This window comes from Falco peregrinus, chromosome 4 (genome assembly GCF_023634155.1).
Source record: "Falco peregrinus isolate bFalPer1 chromosome 4, bFalPer1.pri, whole genome shotgun sequence".
In the NCBI taxonomy this organism is placed as follows: domain Eukaryota; kingdom Metazoa; phylum Chordata; class Aves; order Falconiformes; family Falconidae; genus Falco; species Falco peregrinus.
This window is the reverse complement of record NC_073724.1, coordinates 30462218-30475658: the sequence shown is the minus strand read 5'-3', so window position 1 is coordinate 30475658 and position 13441 is coordinate 30462218. Positions and strand designations below refer to the sequence as shown.

The following is a 13441-nucleotide window of genomic DNA, read 5'->3' as shown; positions in this document are numbered from 1 at the left end:
CTTGTCTGAATATTCTCCAGTGCTTAATGGTGTAGGCACTGGGTGGAGGGGGGGGGGGGGGGGGGGGGCAGGGATTGCTTCCAGAAAGGTGATCTCTAGAAGTAGCAGAAACGTGATCTCCAGAAGCAGCAGAAAGGGAGATGTTCTGCGTCTGTCCTGGGCTAGAGCTGCACAAAACCAGTGACAGCTGTGCTGAAGAGGTAGAGGAGGTTGCGCTGTTACAGCCTGTTTCACTTGTTTTTTGTTTGTTTGTTTGTTTTTGGTTTTTTTTTTTTTATATAGTCTGAAAGTTGTCCTGGGAAGTGAAAAAGAGATACAGATTTGCTCTGGATGTTCCTGATGCTTTGGGTCTTTCATCTTCTTCCATTTTTGAAGAATGTAGCAAATACTACAGCTGAGTCTTTGCAGCTGTCTAGGCCTTTGAGCACTTAGGAGTTGTCTTTTCTGACCTGTCAGCATTTTAATTGCAGAAATGTCTAGCAGCACTGAGTGGTGCTTATGAATGTTTGTCCAAATAGATGAATAAATATTTTGGGTGGCATCTGTATGGAGGATGAACTCCCTTCCTGTGTAAGGGGATTAAAGAAGGCTTTTCCTTTTTAGTCAGAGAAATAAAAAGTTGGGGAAACAGCACAGCCATCAGTACCAACAGCACAGGTGAGTCCAGTATAGGGATGTGTGCCTGGAGACTGTAAGCAGCTTTATGGGGTTTTATCCCTTCAGAAACATCCTCTGGAAGGAGGAGCTATTGGGAAATTGCTTAAGGGTTTTTTAAGACTGGTTGGTTTGGTTTTGTGCCTTGATTAGGCACATTGTTAGTGTGTGGGACCAGTGTAGTTGTCCCATTATGTGAGCCAGGGTACACTGCAGTGTTGCAGCAGCAGACAGATGTGGTGAGGCAAGTTCTTGTCTTTGTTAATATACAGTGGCAGGGAGTCCCAGCCAGCATTATGTTGTTTGGATTCTCAAGTGGGGAGAGAGAAACAGATATGTTAAGTGCTGTTAAGAGCATGATAGCAGGAGTATGTTGCTGCTGACAGCAAGGGGAGGCAAGCGTATTGCTCTGAAAAAAGCTAACTCCACCTGGGGTGCTGGCTGCAGACTGATCCTGTGCAGAAATGTCCCAAGGCTGTTCTCCATTCCTTCAAAGAAAAAAATAAATTGTGCACACTGTTTGACTTCCATAGATTTCTGCGTTAGACTGAAGTTGTTTGTATTTCTCTAGATATTCTGTAGGATGAATAAAAATCAGGACCACAGGGATGCTTTTGTCGGCTACACAGTATGTGGAGAGAGCTCTGTCAGATCATATCTGAACAGAGCTTCCTCAGCTCTTTTCAAGTTTGGAGGTAATGTAGATGGGAGGAAGCCAAAGTTGCCTAAGAGGCTGTAAAATCCCCCTTTCCACCATCCCTCCTCTAATTGTCTTTTTCCCCCCTGTCCACTTATCTACACATACTCTGACTGCTGCTTTTAAAGCTGCTGGTATTGCTTGTTGTGTGCCAAAGACAAGCACAGAAAAGCTCTATGGGGATCTCTAGCATCTGGGCATCTCTTCCTGTGTTTGCAACAGCAATTTCTTTTCTCCCTTACCTGCTGTATTTACTCTGTGCTGAAAGCATGCTCAGTGCCTCACAGAACAAATAGTTCAAGAGCTCTCTTCTGTGTCAAAGGAGGCTGAGCTGAAGGCAGAGGAGATGCATTGGGCTGTAGAGAATATTTCATGCAGGTATGTAGCCCTTAGCTAGTGCTAATCATACAGAATTGTTGGGGGGGTTTGTGCATAATATAGTTCTTTTGCTTTATGAAAGAAATTTGAGTTAGGCATTTGAACAAAGCCAGGTTGAATGATGATGATGAATGTTTTCAGGAAGAGTACTCCAGGCTTGAAGGGGGAAGTGGAAAACAGCAGAGGTTTCAGTGAGCTGAATTCACCAAAACGTTTAAACAATTTGTCAAACTGTTGTGCTACTGTAAATATATACTAGTAAACTACTATAACTGGCAGTTTTACTTAAGACAGAAATGCGCTGCAAGCTGTATTTTTGATTTATTTGAATATAACATTAAAATGCTCTTTCATGTGGGAAGACTGGCATTTTAAGAATATTTAAAGCTGTTAATGGCCAGTCAGCCGCTTTGCTGAACTGCTGACTTCACACATACCATTTCCTTTTTCAGGTTTTTACAACCCCACATCTTCTGACTTTTAAAGCAGGATGGGGAGGGAGGGAAAGAGGAGAAAAACTATTTTTATTTTCCACTAGTAGCCAAAGAGCAGCTCTAAACTTACTGCTTTCAAATTAGTAAATGTTGAATCTACATGACAGATTTCTTTCTGTTGTGCATTGATACAAGCTATGCTGTTTAATTTGGAGACCTTATTTATCTGCTCTTCTCATTTATAAGTATTTATTTCTTGTTTCAGGAATTTTGGGGACAAATATTTGGTCTAAACCTTGTTAAATCTTTGGTCTAAACCTTGTTAGTGTTGCTTTTTAAAATACACAATGCCTTGCTCTGTACTGAATATTAGTACTGTTTGAGAGCTTAGAGAGATTTCTGTAGTCTTGAAATGTATGACTTAATGTAATTACAGTTGCTCATATTCTAAAGCAGATCGTAAACTTACCTGGAGAGAGGGTAGAACATTTACAGGCAGTATTTTACTGTTGACAGCTTAAATGTTTGTTTATGCTAATCACTTCATAAATAGTGAGCAGTACACTGTTGGTGACTTTCTGAGGAATTTTGCAAGTGCAGAAAATTTCTTCTTGATGTTAAGGAAAATGACATTACAAAATTATGTTTGTAAAGCACTAAGTATCCCCTCTCTTCCTTTAACAAATTAAGAAATATTCAAACTTAGTTGTCGTAATAATACATATGGCTAGCTAATATTTGGTCTTTTGAAAGCCTGTTAACTTGACAAAAGCCTTTCTCTCCTAGCTTGGTTTTTATCAACTAAAAAAGAAGATATATCTCTAGAGAGAAGAGATGTCTCTAGAAATTCAGACATATCAGCTTATTAAAGTTCTGTTGTATGAAAACATGGAAGTTATATTCTTTCAAGGAAAGCAAAAAACTTTTTTCTTTTTCTTTTTTTTTTTCTTTACAAAGAATGTGAACTAAAAGGGATTGTGAATTGGGTCAGGTTTCTTGTCACAACACCAACTGGTTATATTTTGTGTGCATAAATGAAAGAAGACCTGATCTTATGTTTTGTTTTGAAATCATATAAGTGTAACGCTAAATAATATTGATAAGCTTGTGTTACATTTTATGAACTTCTGATTATGTTCATTTAAGTATTTTCTTTTTATTTTAGCCTTTGAGACTTTACTTTTCTATAGTGATGCCACAGTATGTTTAAAAGGTGTAAAGTGATTATCTCTATTGCAGAAATAAGCAAGTATATGCTCTTGTGTCTTGAAGTATACTAAATGAGTCTACACACTGGCTAATATCCTGGAAAGTAAATTTTCAAGTATTCGAGATTTGGAAGTATTGCACCTTATAGAAATATTCCTTTTAAGTCTTACTCTCTTTATTTGCTTCTTTTCAACCCCTTAAAGGCTTGTGGAAATGATATGAAATAGGGTTTTTATGTAAGAGATAACAGATTAATAGATGATTAGGTTTAAAAAATGTATTCCAGATTCATGAAGGATAACTTTGAAGGAATGCAGTGAAGTCACAGTTGTTTGGGAAGCGACTGGTGCTTGTGGGTACATGTTACCCATGCATGGAAGCTGGAGTGGGAACCGCAGCTGCTGGACTGTGTGTCTGTCCATGGAGGAGGCTCTGTAGGTCCTTTTCTTGAAGGGCTGTCTGCAGTATTGTCTGTAACAAACAGCAAGAAGGAGGTGAGGAGCAATAGCAGCGATGGGAGTATGGTGATACTGGCCAGCAGTTGTAACTGGTGTCTTATGTTTCTAAAGGTAACAGCACATGAATGCTGGTGGTGAAAGCAAATGTAGGTCTTGTACTATACGAAAGAGTTGTGGGGGAATATTTGTTTGCTTACATTGCACCTATTCTCTGTCTATAACTGGTTTTGCTGTTCAAACTATGTGTAGTTCTTTTCCCCACTTGTGTATGGAAATTTGACCTGGAAGCATTTGTAAAAGAAAAAGAATGAAGAGAGGGGGAAGTATAACTCCTTTTTTGGACTAAGCCTGAAAAATGACTGCCTGTATTTCAAGCTAAAATTAAGAAGAACTTAAGTGATGCTTCAAAGTGGATGTTTTGTTAGACTCCTCTTCTGTGCTGTTTATCTCTCTAAAAGAATAGCCTCAGTCCTTATCCAGTGGAGACTGCCCTTTGACAACTGTCCCTTCCTCCCCTGAGGACAGCAGTGATGAGGTCTGAGTTACTGCATTTATAAATAAAGCAAACTGGCTTTAAAATTGGTGTCTTTGTCTTACCTCTGGGGGCATCATTGACAGAAAAACCTTAATCTCTTTGGTGGGGACTAACCCAGAATCTAGTGGTTGCTTAGGCTTCTTTTGATTGTTATATTTATCTCCATAATTCTGTAGTATGTATTTTTATGAGCAGGCATGCTGTCAAGATGAACTTGCATTGGGAAGCCCTAAATGTGCATGATTTTTTCAGGATATTTGGCTTACTTGAGTGCTTGCTTTACAGTGGGAAGGATAATGCAGATGCGTAGCAGGCAAAACAGAATGATTTTGACATTTTCTGAGATTACTAGCTTATTTGAAATGCAGCAATACATGTCCGTTGAGTAATTCTTTCAAAATGAGAAGAGTAAGGTTAGACAGGAAAATTGTTTTCCATCCTGTTTTCTGACACCTAGTAGTATGTAGTAGCAGCACAGAGAGGGTGAAGGCTTAGGCTTGTCTACTAATATGCTGCCTTCTGACAAAGGAAGGGCTCACACAGTGGGAGGTGGCTACTAGAAGTGATTTGGGGATTAACAATAAAAACTTCAGTAAGGAATTAAAGGCAGATGAATGCTTTCCATCTGTTTTTTTGAAAATGTAACTGATGTAGGGGATGCTAATCACAGATAAAATTCAGTTTACAGGATGAACTGAGATGTAAGTGATGAAATGATGTAAATAATAGACCTCATGAGTGTGGAGATCCTCCGTGGCTCCTTAAATTGAAGATATTTTGATGATGAATCCAATACTGTCCTAGGTTCATGTATTATTTTTTTTCTCAGCTTTTTCAGTTTCCTTAATTTATAGCAAACAGTTTCTTACTGGTGTCTGATATGGATTCTTTACCACCATTCCCTAAATCAGTAGGTTTTGGCAGTTTTCTGTCTGTAACTGACAATCACTGTGCTTAGCTTAGTCTTTGTAACTTTGGTTTTCATCCTGCTGCTTTGTGCACCCTAATGCCATTATGCTTCATCCTTGCCATTGCATTTCTTTGTTTGCTTACATATACCTGACCTTGTTTTGTTTCATTTTACCCCCTTTGTTTCTAGAAGCTGCTAGATTCATTTCTGAGCTCCGGCTTTCTGTATCACTCACTTGACTTGCTTGTCAAGGTGAGCATGCACAAATGCCTTGAACTCTGTCCTTTCTGCGTAATTTTGCCAAAATGTCCCTGGAGGTTTCTTCCCTGTATTCCCTGTTTTCTCCTCTTCTGTGATGGGTGTGCTGTGGGTTGAGCCAGGCTGGTGATGGTGAGCGCAGCCTAAGAGGAGTCTTTCTTGGTTAGCAAAGGACATAACTGCCTTGCTTACGGTTTGCAGCTGAATTACGCAAGGCGATGGAAAGCTCTTTCTAGGTTTGTTCCTGCAAAAGAAGTTCCACTTTGTTTCAGACTGATCTGGCTCTGTTTTGGTGGTAACTAGTTTCCAGATTGCTGTAACTGAGCAGCATGTAGCAGTTGCTAGATAGAGGCTCAGAAATACTAGTTTTGAATGTCTTCTGTGACAACGCTATCTACTGAATACTTAGGTGTAACTGAGTTTTAAGTAGCACCTCTTTGAAACAGTGATATACTGTATTCCTGCAGTTGGGATTGCCTCATTTTAAGTAGTGCCTTCAGAACTTTCAGTTGTCTTATATTTTTAACAGGCTGGTGGGCATGCTGTAAATAGCCGATCTGGTACAACACAAGCTAATGAAAAGCTGGAATCCTTTTTATGTTCTGACAGACACTCCGGTTGTGCTAAACTTGATGACTATCACTGCGGGGTTGGAATCTTTATTACTGCACCAAGTGCAATCTGGTACTTCGAACAAAAAGATAAAAACCATGCACTGTTTTGAAGTAATCTGTAAAAACAGTAACTTTGACGCTGCATCACCTTTCACAATTTGTAACTTGCAATGGAAAAGCTTTGAATTTTTTTTTTTAGTCTATTAAAGTATCAAGTATTTAAAATTTGATTGCTTAAAAGGATTTCTATTCTTAATCCTGATGATCACTTATGCTATGAATGCTATTGTGTAGCAAAACTTGCTTATTTTATGGTAATATTCAGTTTTATTTATAATTGTTTCCAAGTCTCAGCCTTGAGAGTTTTTGTAGTAACCATCCAGCATGTTCACACACAGCACACAGACCCTAAATTAATTCTTCAGTCACTGGCATTTTTAAAACCATATTTAATTAATTTCAGTCATGGTATACATGCACTGTATAAAGTTTTCAACATGCAATCCATCACCATAGTGTGCAAGTTCCTAGAAATTTCACTGAAATGTCACAGTTTCAGGAAAATGCTCAGCTGTATGATACCTATCTTGTTATATGTAACATGTACATGTATTTTTTTAGCATGCGAATACAAGATTCAAGAAATTCTGTGTTGATAACTTGTTTTTCAACTTTTTTAAATAACACAGCAAAGCTGTAGCTTCTAAAAATGTTACCTTTGGCAAAATTTATTTTGGGAAAAGTATGCACCTATATAACATTTTTTTAATAAATCTTGATTTTTTTGTTGAAGTAAATTTTAACCTCACGAGAGTTCCTTGAAAGGAAATTATCAAAGAAGATAATTCAGGAATTTGAATGTATTTTTACCCATTATTACTTGAAAAGTTGATGGAAAAGGATAATAAACTTGCTAGCTTTGTTACTTCAAGGCTAGAAAGCTTCAAATGAGTTTGACTTGAATTGAAAATAGTCAAAATTCAAAAAACCTAGATGGTGGAGTAGAAAATCACAGTAACACACACAAGTTTGTTTTGCTGTTTTACAATAGTTAACTAATCTGGCCCTTCTAGTTTCTAAATGCTACAAGAATGTGTTTTGCTGCTTTTATCTGCAGTTAGCGTTTCCTTAAAAAGTTCTCTGCGCTGTTACAAGTCCTAGTGGGCAGGGGTATCAGTGTGCACTTGGGCCTTTGTGTGGATTTCTTACATGGCTGTTTTGTTCCCCCTTCCACTGTAGTTGTACAAGATAGTGTGTTTTGCCTGAAGATGTTTAAATTGATGATTATTTAACCCTGTACAAGTGAGGCAGTACATGTGGGTTATGTATAAAAGTCTTCTTTCTTCCATTTTTCAGTGTTGTTTGTTGGGGAAAAAGGAATAAAGCACATTTGATATCCTTCTTTTTATTAGTAATCCACAGAGAATGCAAATAATTATAGAATTAACTGTCTAAATGAAATAAGAGTTTGGGTTCTCTTGCTACTTTGAAATATCGACTGTTTACATGCTGTTCTTCCACACACAGTTTGTTAAACGTTCGCAACTTGAAAGCAGCAAGATCATTATACACCAATACAAAAAAATCCTTCTTTCCAAAAAAAGAAAACCCAAACCCCAACAACAGCCTCCCCCCTAACTTGTTGTATTACTACTCCACAGGAAACTGTTGTGCTGAAAGGAAGAATTAACTGGTCTTTCAACTTCAGCCTTTTTATTGTGAGAGAGGAGATCACAGAAGTGTTACCATGGGGAGAACAGCAGCTAAAGGTAAGGCCTGGTAGCTTTTATCCAAGAGGAAAGAAAATAGGAAACCTGCTAAATTATCTTTTTGAAGGTGGTAGTATATTACTTGACAATTACTGTGCTGTTAGATTAAAGAAGACAGTTTATGATACGTACTGAATACAGGTAAATTTAAACTTCACATTGTTTTAGAGTAAGTATGCTAAATTTGGCTTATCCTGGAATTCTACAAGTTCAGGCAAAGAGATTTTGTCCTGTGACAGCCTTGAAGCTATTATTCTACTCTAAATTGAAGAATATGTCTAGATGTGATATTAAATAAAATGTAGTGCTTTATTCTGTAACTGCATATAATTTAGCAGGATGATAACAGAGTAGTACAGGGAATCAAATTTTATCACAGTGAATGGCATTAGCAGCTGTCTCTTCAAGATGAAATAATCCTTTTTAAAGAAATTTATCCACAAATGCACAGTGTACTACGAAGATGTGATTTTTGCTGTGTCATGTCTGCAGAAGTTAATTGTGAGTTAAGTGCTAAAATAGTGAGACTAAAGAAGAAACAAGGGTGTTTGAGTTCGTGAAACAAAGAGAATGTGAAGAAAGACCCACTGTCTGAAACCAGGTTGCTGTTGCTTTTCAAAGCTTTCAGATGGGTAGTCCTCCCCCATAAAAGGCTGCTAACACTTTTGTACTTTTCTTGAGCTTTCCACCTTCAGCTCAAGATGCTTTATGTGCTTGTGTGCTCCCTTGGTAAATAATTGTCTTTTGCTGTAATAGATTTTCTGTAATGGCAGGAGTCATCCATTTAATTGTTGCACCCAGAGTTTATGGAGGAAGCCTATCTCCTTCTTTTGCAGGTTTTCTGCATGGCTGTTGTCTAAATATATGAAAAGAGACACCCTGTTCTGGGCAGATAAGATAAGGATCTCACTAGGGAATCACAAAAAGAAGGGAAAGGAGTCATTTCATATTCACTCTGTCTTGATATCCTCAACTATGTGGACTGAGGCTTGTGAAGGGTAGCTAAAAGGTGCTCACAACCTTGTGTGGTAGGGAGTTAAGAAGGCCCCTTCCTGAGCGATGGTAAGTCTTGGGCTTGTCTTAATAAACCTCATCTGAAAGTGAGCAACTCTGTGGCATGGAAGAGCAAATGTTCTGTCACCCAAAGGTGTTTCACGTCCATCAGGAAGAGACAAAGGTTTTCTTTGAAAAACGTGGTTTCCTGCTATTTTTTGAACACTCATCAAAGTTGAAGACATTAAGGTGGCTAAGAAATAGCTGCAAAAATATTGGAAGCACGACTGAACTGCTTTTTCCCCACATTTGACAGCAAGCAAACAGCAAATCTGAGAAGATAACACATGTGCCTCCTTATGTAGCACACCATTCTGTGGGAAAGACATGATGCTTGCCAGCACATGAACAAAGGAATTACCTTGTTTGTTGAAAGGTTAACTCTTCCCAGAAAGAAGCGTTGTGGATTTTTAAAGCATCTCAGACAAGAAGCTGGAGTTCAACATGGGAGTTTGTAAGAGGAACTGTACACTGGATTATCTGTACCAGACCTTATATTCTAAAGGTGCCTTTTCTGATTGTTGGCTTTCTTTGGTGGTGTTTGGGTTGGGTTTTTTTTTTGGCATTCACAAGTCAGTCGAGATAGCTTTTTTCCTTCCTTGTCTCCAATTTCTTGCACGATAGATGTGGTTGCCCTTGCCTGTCTTCTATTGAGTAATCTTATCAGCCAGAAGAATTCTGTAGTTACAGATAGGGTGGGAGTAATGTAAACACATGGGGTTTTGAATTGGTAAGCAGAAAGCACTGTGTTAAATACTCTAATCTTGTTTTGTATCTACAGCTTTAGTTTATGAAGTGCACTGCACAAAAATGGTTAGTTGGTGAACAATAGAATGTGCTGCTTTTGTAATTTCGGTATGTCCTGTATTCTAATCACTACCTCATGAAGCTTTGAAATAAGTATTTAGCTTGTATGTATTACAGGCTGAATATATATATTTACATAGCAAATATATAAACTCTATATACTTTTATGTATTACTGTATTTTAAAAGCTTTCTTTGAAAATGGTATCCTATTTTTTGTTCTTTTTTTTTTTCAGAGAGCTGAGTAGCATGTGATTAAGTAGCATTTCATTTTTGTTCATATTCTGATAAATGATCTAAAGCATAGTGTGTTTTACGTTGGAAAGTAGACTGAAACTTGTCTCTTTCAAAATGGACTTCATGAACAGAGGAAGATAATGAATTAAACTGACATTTTTTTTGTCATCATGAGCTTCAAGACTAGAACTAATAATCTCTTCTGTCTCTAACATGAAAAAAGAAAGTTCCCATTTTCAGGACCGCTTTTCAGGTTTCAAGGAATAGTCATCGAATATGGCTAGGTGAAGGAGATGAAAAGAAAATACTCTTTGTACCTGCAGAAGTATTTCCCTCTATCATAACCTCATTTTTGAGGTTTGACCAAGCTGAGGGTCATATGCTGAAGAAGTAATCAGTGATTCAATATGTCTTCCATGTCTTAATTTTGTTTTCAGTGATCTTTTGAAACTAAATTTACTAGAATTTAGAATATCAAAATTTCAAATATAGATTGGTACACATTTTTGAAAAATGCAATGTATTTAATGTTTATAAAATTTGATTTTAATAAAATCTTATTTTCTTTAATGTTGCTTTTGGAAATAAACCTTACATTCTTATTCACCCTAACAACTGACATTGGAAGAGGCACACCAGGCCAAGACATCATAGCAACTGTGAAGTATAGAGGGCAGGAAAGTTTTCTGAGGTGATAGTAGATACAGGGTATCTCATGTGAAAACAGGTTAGTACTTCTTGTTGCTAGTAGTTTTTCACCTGCTTAGACAAAACACTCCAGCTTTGTAACAGTCTTCCCAGTGTTGAAGACTGGAATGCAGAAAAGCAAGTGGACTCTTTGAAAAAAACAGTCTTGGTTTTATTCAGACTTAGTTTTGAATGCTTCTGCATGAGCTGGGTAAGTTGTACTTGAGTGTTTTTAGAGTAAATTTCTGGCCATCAAAAACAAGCAGTAGTGATGGTACTTTGAGTTCATTATATGGCTGAGGATGCCTCCACCTCAAATGAAATAGATTTTTAAAGTGCTATTGAGGAATCCATTTCTTCTCATTAATGTCATCATCTCTTCTTGTTCTCATAATTTTCTAATGGCTGATGATAAGAAAAACGTGTTTTCAGGGGTGTTCTATTTCAACATTCATGTTTGCTGTGATATTTGTGGGACAGGCACTAAACCAAACTAGTACAGGAAATAAATAATTTGGGTGGTGGCTGTCGGCGAGAACTCATCTGGTGTCCAGGCTGTGGTTTTTCATTCTTTCACCTGTTCTTGATGTCTCGTGAAAGGCTGTGATCTGGTTTGAAATCTGGCATTGTTCACGACTGTCCTTTCAAGTTTTGGGTGTTCACAGGAAACAGTTATTAGTTCTTTTCTTCAGTAAGTCTCTTATGTGGGTCTCCATTGGATTTCCTCTTCTGAAATAAGTGGATTGGGAAGTTATCTATTCTGTGAACTGTCAGCCTCATGTGTGCAATGGTCTCATGACTGTTTCAGGGAAAGCCTGACTAACTCAGCTTGTAGAACATCACAAAAGGCTCTGCTGGTGATTGCCACTGCTCAGTAGAAAACTAGCTGGATTCAGTTCAGTCCTAAAGAGGCTGAAGGAGAGGTGCATGTTAACCTTGTGTCTTGTTGTTGTTACTGAGCTAGCTTTAACACTACCCCTTTCTCAGATTCCCACTGGCAGTAGTTGTGAGGACGAAGGGTGTCCGCTTGGGTGTGTTAATGCCCTACTCCTGAGTAAGTACTGGGATCAGAGCTCTGTGCGTGTCATCCAGAAGCATTTCATCGGGTCCATCTGAAGAATTTTTCTTTGGGAACCTATCAAGCAGAAAATGTTGCAAAGCAAGCTTTTTCCAAAAGAAAGAGCCTGTAACTCAAGAAAGAAGACTGTCAAGGAGTAGACATAGCATTTTCTTTCTTTTCAAAGGAACTGTGGTACTCTCCATGCCTGCTTTAGGAGATATTAATATTAACAGGTTAATATTTTTGCAGCATATTTTGAGCAGGTATGTAGCTGGAGGTATATTTTCTAGGGCTGTGGGACCTGGATTATTCCTGAAAGGTGTCTTGACTCTGAGTACACCAACAGGCTTTAATGTCCCTGACCAACCCCACCTGGGGCCTCTCCCCACCCTGCTCAAAGCAACCCAATCGATAGCTAAAGACTTAAATGTGAGTAAATCCAGGAATCAGCTATCAACACGATCTTTGGATACAAGCGAGCCAGCCCTTCACATGTAACAGTTCAGGCTAACTAGGATGACCCAAGGCATGAGCTGAGGCGTATGGCTTCCCAGAGGAGCAGCCCCATTCCCGATGCTGAGGCGTTCGCAAACCAGGAGAGTTATTCTGACACACAGAGGCTGATAACCTTTTTAAATCTGAAAATGTACTTGCATTTGGTTGCCAACTCGGTGTCATATTTTAATTGTGCTTGAGCCCATGAGCGTCAAAAGCAGGTCACCAAACCCCAGTGTATTTTAAAGACTGAAAGGAACATGTGGAACTGACTCCCTCAATTCTCTCCATTCTGGCCTCCCTGTATCCCTATGTGTTTTATTCATGCTGAAATATGACAAAAAAAGAAATATGACTGACTCCTTTCTGTATGTGTGGGGAGATGAATGACAGAGAAGATAGATTCTTCTGATTTTTATTTTTTTTTTATAAATAACTGACTTGCACTGTGTTGCTTGCATTTGAATATTGAAGAATTTAAATATAGAATGGAATCTTTAACTCAGAAATACGCTTTGAGCGTGGGTTGGTTTTGGTTTTTTTCTTGTTTCTCAGTTCATAGTGGTCTAGGCAAGATTTAAAAAGATATCCAGTGATCTTCAGGATCTCAAATTGCATGTAGCTTGAGTAAAGCTGTTAAAAAATTAGGGCAGGGTTGCTCTTTGTGGAGCTAATACTACATTTTCTGCAGCTAGATTTATTCTGATAATGTAATATAAGTCGACAAAAGCTCTACTTTTTCATGCTGTACTTCTCAATATGTTTTGAAAGAAAAATAGCGCACTGATTAAATTTATAGTACAAATAGCTTTTTGACTATGCACTGAAATGAATAAAAGTCAGTATTTGGAATAAGGCATTTTGTATTGTTTGAAAGCATTCTGTGTTATGCTGGACATCGTTATGATGTGAATATTACATTTATTATGTAATGGAATCTTGTCTTTTAGATTCAAAGAATATTAAAAAAGAGAAAGATGGACAGAATCAGCAGGGAAACAACACATCTTTAAAAAGTGGTAGGTATTGCAGCTGTCAGGTTATTAGTTAAGGTATCCTAAAAGAAAAAGTGTGTATTTGGATTGCACCAAATCTTTGTACTTTGTATTTCCTGAAGCTGCTTTTTTTTTTTTTCTTTTTCCATCTCTAGATGTTAGTAGTTATAACATTGCTTTTGTCTAACTGTT

General features: G+C 37.8%; 1 protein-coding gene across 12 annotated transcripts in view; it reads left to right on the top strand.

Moving 5' to 3' along the window:
• The window catches only part of SCML2 (Scm polycomb group protein like 2), a 71766-nt gene that overhangs the window by 6060 nt on the left and 52265 nt on the right, over nt 1–13441 (top strand). For 5 of the 12 annotated variants that reach the window (XM_055802348.1, XM_055802345.1, XM_055802346.1 and 2 more), the window contains 2 exons: nt 7809–7916; nt 13205–13273. In XM_055802348.1, the coding sequence (XP_055658323.1) occupies nt 7895–7916; nt 13205–13273 (91 nt within the window). In that variant the 5' untranslated portion in view covers nt 7809–7894. Of the gene's footprint in view, nt 1–7808; nt 7917–8752; nt 9475–13204; nt 13274–13441 lie in introns of those variants that run through there. The other 7 variants (XM_055802349.1, XM_005231916.3, XM_055802350.1 and 4 more) reach the window with 4 other exon arrangements.